This window comes from Poecilia formosa, unplaced genomic scaffold, assembly GCF_000485575.1.
Source record: "Poecilia formosa unplaced genomic scaffold, Poecilia_formosa-5.1.2 Scaffold53, whole genome shotgun sequence".
Taxonomy (NCBI): domain Eukaryota; kingdom Metazoa; phylum Chordata; class Actinopteri; order Cyprinodontiformes; family Poeciliidae; genus Poecilia; species Poecilia formosa.
In genome coordinates this window covers 1848236-1855589 of record NW_006799992.1, presented here as the reverse complement: position 1 = coordinate 1855589, position 7354 = coordinate 1848236, and the positions used below count along the sequence as shown (strand labels likewise).

At 39.6% G+C, this 7354-nt stretch overlaps 1 protein-coding gene across 1 annotated transcript in view; it reads left to right on the top strand.

Annotated features, from left to right (window-relative positions):
• The window catches only part of mtmr9 (myotubularin related protein 9), a 10499-nt gene continuing 3145 nt past the window's right edge, over positions 1-7354 (top strand). Inside the window, exons 1-9 of the mRNA XM_007552944.2 lie at positions 1-201; positions 574-758; positions 1942-2050; positions 2165-2290; positions 2393-2784; positions 3289-3450; positions 3545-3686; positions 3792-4012; positions 4138-4289. Coding sequence (XP_007553006.1) covers positions 577-758; positions 1942-2050; positions 2165-2290; positions 2393-2784; positions 3289-3450; positions 3545-3686; positions 3792-4012; positions 4138-4289 — 1486 coding nt within the window. The 5' untranslated portion in view covers positions 1-201; positions 574-576. The remainder of the gene's footprint in view (positions 202-573; positions 759-1941; positions 2051-2164; positions 2291-2392; positions 2785-3288; positions 3451-3544; positions 3687-3791; positions 4013-4137; positions 4290-7354) is intronic.

Sequence of the window (7354 nt, the reverse complement as noted above, 5' to 3'; positions counted from 1 at the left end):
GTGTTTACATTACATATTCTTGTAATGTAAACACATAGGACAGGGTCTGACTCTGATCTGACGCCTTTTTAGAGCAAGAAGGCTTTTCTTTTTTTTTACCCGCGCGGAACCGGTGATAAATTTATCGAGTCAGTTGTTTCCGGCCGGTGTGTTTTTGCGAATGGACTTGCCTCGCTCAGCTGCTTAATAAGAAAATATCAGGTAACTGACTAAAAACATTTCTTTAGCATCGATGAAAAACGTCTGTCGTTGTTCTCTGTGTTTGCATAGCATCTAACGAAGCAATTTTACCATTTATATAGAAGTTACTGTCTTTGTTTTTGGTTAAATTAATCTGGTTGTGATATAATCAAGCAGCTAGCTAATGTTAGCCACCTTACTTCCTCAGTCTTGCTAACCAGCCAGCTGACATAATGTCATTGATGTCTTGAAGACATCGACCAGGACACTTTATATCTTTTTATCAGCTGCTTTGATCAATGACGTGAGCTTAGAGTAAATGCCTTAAAAACAGCCTCTTCCCTAATGTTGCCTCCGTATTCGTGAAGTCTCTTCTGATATTTCTTTTCGTAGATCATGGAGTTTGCTGAACTGATAAAGACCCCCAGAGTGGACGGGGTGGTCCTGCACCGACCCTTTATGCCCACGGTGGAGGGAACTCTGTGTTTAACCGGCCACCATCTGATTCTCTCCTCCAGACAGGACAACACGGAGGAGCTTTGGCTGCTCCATTCAAACATAGACTCCATAGAGAAAAGGTGATGTCCGTACAGCTGCTGGATTTTACGGTTTTTCCGCATAGATGTTATGAACTGACTCCATAAAAAGGGGATTTTATTTGGTTTCATCAAACAATGATGAAATAAACGGGTCTTAAAAAAACATTTTTACAAATAAAAATCTGAAAAGTTTGACACGCATGCTATTTGGAGACCTCTAACTAAAATCTCTTGCAGCCACTTATCTTCAGGAGGTACTTAACCTGTAGACATTTGTGCAATTGAAAACCAACACTGCAATAGCAATCTAAGAACACCATCCCCATGTTGAAACATTGTGGTGACAACATAATTCTGTGGGAATGCTTTTCATCAGCAAGACGAGGAAAGCTGGTCAGAGTCAAATACAGGGTTATCCTGGAGCTGTGAGAGGCTGGGAAAAAGACGTAAAACTGTAGTAAATGTTCACCTTCCAGCTGGACAATGACCTAACGCATACATCTAGAGCTACAATGAAATGTTTTAGATCACAGCATGTTAATACGTTAGAATACTCCAGTCCTAGTCCACCGCTAAATCCAATTACAAATCAGTAGACGGAATTGTAAATATATACTGTTGGTCTCCATCCTGTCTGACTGAACTTTAAGTATTTTGCAAAGATTGGGCAGCATTTTATTAGTCTGTAGATGTGTAAGGCTGGTAGGTACATTCAGCAAAAGACAAAAAGCTCTAACGGTAAAGGGAGGTGAGCATAAATTCTCACCTCGTTTCAGATTTTGTTTTCTGTGAGTTGTTTTTTTAGCTTCAATTTGGTATAAGGCTGCAAAAATGACCTCAATGCACTTTGATTTTGCAATAGTAAATATTGACAGGAGTTACCAATAATGAATGCTGTAATACTTAAAAAGATGCAGTGCAGAGAGACTATTTTATATCCTTCACCTCATGTTTTTTTTTCTTTTTAACACTTTCATCCATGCAGACTGGTTAAACTTTATCGGTATAGTGGAAAATTAAAGCTCAAATACAGTACATAAGTATTCACACAAAGAAGAGTTTGAGGAATGGTTACCACCACGTATACTTCGACTACATGACGCTAATTAGTCAGTGTAGACATCCAGGTGGTGACTCGTCAATATCTACACTGGTTGGAGAACCTAAATCTATTCTGACAGGATATTTTACTCTAAGAAAATCTGAACTGTTTGTCTTTCAGATTCGTTGGCTCTGTTGGAAACATCATAGTTAAATGCAAGGACCTGAGGGTGATCCAGCTCGACATTCCTGGCATGGATGAGTGTCTGAACATTGCCAGCTCTATTGAGGTAAAGGCTCCAGCACAGGGTATAGAGCTGTTGATAATTACCTATTTTTATTGGGCATCGAGAAATTCTGTGCATTCTTACTAACATTGTTTCATATGTTTGTTCTCTCTCAAGGCTCTGTCCACACTTGACTCTGTCTCTCTGATGTATCCTTTCTTCTACCGGCCCATGTTTGAAGTTATTGAAGACGGGTGGAATTCATTTCTTCCTCGGGACGCTTTTAAGGATTTGGAATCGATGGTATAATGATGATTAATCAGAAGAATATTCATCAAACCCGGATTTTAGGTCTGTAGCACTCATTTACATCCCCACATAACACAACACTATTCCTTCTCTCAGACAGATGAGTGGCGACTGAGTGAAGTCAACAAAGACTTCACTGTATGTTCGTCATACCCCCCTCTAGTGGCGGTTCCTAAAAGCATTGACGATGACACGCTCAGGAAAGTAGCTACATTCCGCCATGGCGGGCGTTTCCCGGTGCTAAGCTACTACCACAAGAAGAACGGCATGGTCATGATGCGAGCGGGGCAGCCCCTCACCGGCACCAACGGGCGGCGCTGCAAAGAAGACGAGAAGCTCATCAACGCCACCCTGAGGCCAGGGAAGCGGGGATATGTAATCGATACACGGACCATCAACGTCGCCCAGCAGGCCAAAGCTCGAGGCGGCGGGTTCGAGTCTGAGGGTAACTACCCGCAGTGGAGGAGGATACACAAAGCCATTGAAAGGTGGGCGGTTACAGATGGATGCAGTGCCTTGCAAAAAAACGTTGGAAACATAAACTTCAATGTGCTTTATTGGAATATTAAGTTGTAGACATACATAAAGTAATTGTGGGGATGGTTTTTCATCCCCACAATTGGTGCACAATCATTTACATCCACTTCTCTTGAGTTAATATAGTTTGATGCAATGAAAGCTGCAAGACTTTTAAGGTAGGTTCCTACTGACTTTGCATGTAAGATTTTTTTGTCCATTCTTCTGTGCAAAATGGTTCAAGCTCAGTCAGATTGGATGGAAAACATCTGGGAACATCAGCGTTTAAGTCTTTCCTCTCAATTTTAAGGAACATTTTGTAAGCCATTTGTATAGTAATATAGTAATAGCCATTTGTATAGTAATATGTGGCTGTTCTCAACCAGTGCAGGTTTTCTTGATTTTAATTGTTTTATGACATATATTAAATGTCAGAGTATATGAGTTTATACTGTAAAACATCTGTTCATTTTCAGGTACAACGTCCTCCAGGAAAGCCTGATTAAGCTGGTGGAGGCCTGCAGCGATCAGTCCCACAGCATGGACCGCTGGCTGAGCAAGCTGGAAGCCTCCAACTGGCAGACTCACATCAAGGAGATCCTCACCACTGCTTGCTTGGCTGCCCAGTGCATTGACAGGTCAGGATCTATCTTAACATTTGAAAGCTCTAATAGTTACACAGAGACATTCTGGGGGAAAAAAAAAAAAAAAGCATGATCACGTGTGCTTCAGGGAGGGAGCGTCGGTGCTCGTTCATGGAACAGAGGGGACAGACTCCACCCTGCAGGTGACGTCTTTGGCTCAGATCATCTTGGATCCGGCCTGCAGGACCATTAAAGGCTTCCAGAGTCTGGTGGAGCGAGAGTGGCTCCAGGTTAGGCTTGAGGAGCTTTGATTCACTGTCTCTCATGCTCTTTTATGACTTAGGATGGAGTTTTAGTCATGGCAGTATCTTCCTTTTTTTTAACCACCTATCCAGGCAGGTCACCCATTCCAGCAGCGCTGCGCCCAGTCCGCCTACTCCAACAGCAAGCCGCGGCAAGAGGCTCCCGTCTTTCTGCTCTTCTTGGACTGCGTGTGGCAGATCCTTCGGCAGTTTCCCTGTTCCTTTGAGTTCAATGAGAGTTTCTTGGTGCTGCTCTTTGAACATGCCTATGCCTCCCAGTTTGGGACCTTCCTAGGAAGCTGTGCAGCAGACAGGTCAGTTCAAGTTACCACGCACAGCTCTACCAGCTTATATAAACCACCTGCTTGATTCTTTTTGCCTCATTTCTCTTTTTGGCAGAGGATGAATGTCAAGCTTTATTTTTGTTCTCTTGTCACAGAGCCAGGCTGTCTCTTCCTGAGAAGACGGTGTCGCTGTGGTCATGGGTGAATCGGCCTCAGGAGCTGGAGCATCTGACCAACCCCCTTTACGAGGCCAACAGTCTTGTGATCTGGCCCTCCGTGGCTCCTCAGAGTCTGCTGCTGTGGGAAGGTAAGTAAAGGCTGAAATCGTAGCTGGCACAGAGACAAAGCTACAGTCCTAGAATATATAGAAAATACATTAAACTGGTAACCATTCCAAAACCTTTTAGAATTAAAAACACAGAACACTGATTTGACTTTTAAAATCTCTGTTACACTAAAGCTGATGAAATGTAGCAACAATTATTAAGTAAGCATATTTGAGCTGCAGAATAAAACAATCTAAAATGGTTGAAAAGCTGAAACAGGAAATAGAAAACATATCTGAGACCATCTGACCACACAGTTGCTTATGGGTTAAGTTTCATTTCCAGGTTCCAAGTTGTTAGGATTTAATCACCTTTGAATGACAAATTGTCTTTTTACTTAAGAAAAAATATGTAAAAAAAAAATCTGGAACAACTTTTACTTCGTAAAATATGTACTTTGAAGATTCTTTGTTTGATTATTTGTAAAATCTGTAAATGGGTGGAGGCTACATTGCTGACTGAATTCATTACCCACTAGTTTCTATACAGTGTAGCTTTGACATAGTTTAGTTTAAAGGCTGCTAAATGAAACCTGGCAAAGTCTGGTTGTGGTAAAGGGATAAAATGCACAATAATGTGTCCATTGTTGAGAAAACCTGAGTTTGATCCATGATGTGATTGTATTTCCCTACAAACCTTACCAGAAGGGGGCGCTAATGATCTCAGAAATTATAGCTTTCAAAAGCTTGAGTTCTCAGTTACTCAGAAGTTTATGTTCAGTGCAACTTAATCACTTTGCATTGATTCACTGTATTATACATGGATGTATATTGCATATTAAGTTATGTTAAGCTAAAAGTAAAAAAAAAAAAGACAAAATATTTAAGAATTTATTTTGATAATCAGCAACTGAATTAATAGGTTCACTCAGTGAACAAAGTTTAATCTGTTCAGCACTTTTAATACAAACTTTAATACACAGAGTGCTCTGCTCAGGCTGAAAACAAACACATTGTCAAGAAAAGGAAGAGACATTTCCCTAAACAAATTGGATGAGAATGAGGAACCGAGGAGAAAAAAGATGTGAAGCAACACAGGAAATATTCTGAAACATTTAAAGACTTTAAGCTCTGACACATAATGGGAAAAATTACTGTAAAATATCAAAAAAATTGACATTTGAAATCTAAAGAATAATAATAAATAAATAAACAAATGCATTAATGACCAAATTAATGATAAATAGCTAACTCCTCAACAAAAAAAAATCGGACCGAAAAGATGTGCTATTTGTAGTCTTTTGAAAACATTGACATCTTTAGCTCACTGCAAAATCCTGTTTTTATTTGAACTAACGTTTGCTTGGTGGAACAATATTTGTTACAAATGAATAGTGAAACGAATGAGACTATTCGTGCTTGAAAGCATAACGTCTTTGATTTCTTTATTTGTGCTTGGATGAACATTTTGAGGTAAACCTTCTGTGGAATTATTTAATAGAAAATAGCTAAACACTTTTAGCTTTATGGCGTTACAGGGTGTGCTGAAGGTAAATCGTCACCGTCACCTGAGCCTGCCGATCCTTCTCAACATATAACATCTTTCTACCAGCTCAGTTAGCCATCATAAATCACATTAGGCTAATCTTAGTCCTGTAACTCTCTCATAGACGTGGCAGTGAAGAGTCATAACCAGATAATAAGTGAAAGCTCATTAAAGTTGAAAAACCTGTGCTTTATTATCTCGTTAGTATTGAGCAGCAACCGATACCTTTGTATTTGTAATTTGTAATTGTTTGTCTAATATTTTTAAATGTTTTTGTGAGATTTCATTAAAATCAAAACATTTAAGATTTATTGAAAGCTGCGTTAACATTTTGAGAAGAGGCTATAAACGTGTTGTAGCTAATTGAAGACCTCGCCATGTTAGATGGTGAAACAAAACTGGTCAAATTATGAATCCAAAGTATTTCAGAGCCAATGAGGTTCATATGCAAAATACGTTTGGGAGTACAATTCAGAAATGTAATTTGGAATGTCTCTAGAGTAAATGATTTTCTGTTTCAAACTGAAAGTTCAGAACCAGTGACGGGGACTTTGTGTTAGTCCTTTCATAAGGTGAAATTGGGGGAGGGGTAATCTGTGCAGGGGTCAAAGGGTTCAGCCTTTCTGTGCAAAAGGCCTCCCCCACCTACAGCTTTAAACCAACACCCTCATTCAAAACGAAGTTTAAGCAGATATTTGAGAACTCGGCGGAGCCCATGAGGTTCTGCTTACGGAGCGCTTTTACTTGAACATGATCCACATTTTTGGGTCAATTTGAAAGACTGCAGCGAACACCGGATCTCCAGCTGCTGATGTGGACACCAGCAAGGACAAAAGGTTGATGGAACGCTTTCACATGATTGCTGATGCAATCTTGGCAGATTTTACTGCAGATTATTTCAAACGGGAACGACTGGGTGTCCTCAGTAGTAAATGCAAATTACTCTGTCACATGTTTAGAATTGGGGGGAATTTTATTGTGGTTAGTAAATATTACTTTATGGGACAAACCAGTTCGAACTTATTCACACAGTCTATGCATCTGTTTTTAACACTCATTAATGTTGAATTCTGGCTACATTTCACTAATTAAGTTTGACAGAAATAAAGAAAATCAGATAAAAATGTCGTATTTGATTATGAAAAGGATCCAACAGTCTGCTTGTAAGGCGCACATACATCTGAACCTTTGCTTTCAGGAATTGCTTACGACTTTATGTAACAACAATTTGCAGTCAGTCATAAACCAGTCTGGCACAAAGTTTTGGCAAAATATTTGCTTGTAGATGTATTAATTATAGGTCCTTCAGCAAAACAGTGGTTGAGGACTGTGTGAGTTGCATTTTCTTCTTCCAGAAGACTTTCTGTCTTTCCTCTACTAAATATTTGCACTATCAACTATCTAAACAGCTTCAGGAGACAATTTTTTCTCTCTGTCTTAAGATATATCACCAAGCTTCTCCTGTTTTAGCTCAGTTACAACTACCAACATTATTTCTATTTGCTGAAAGCCAGAGAATTTTATTTGCAACTTTCTTTGAATATATTTGGTTAGTATCAGG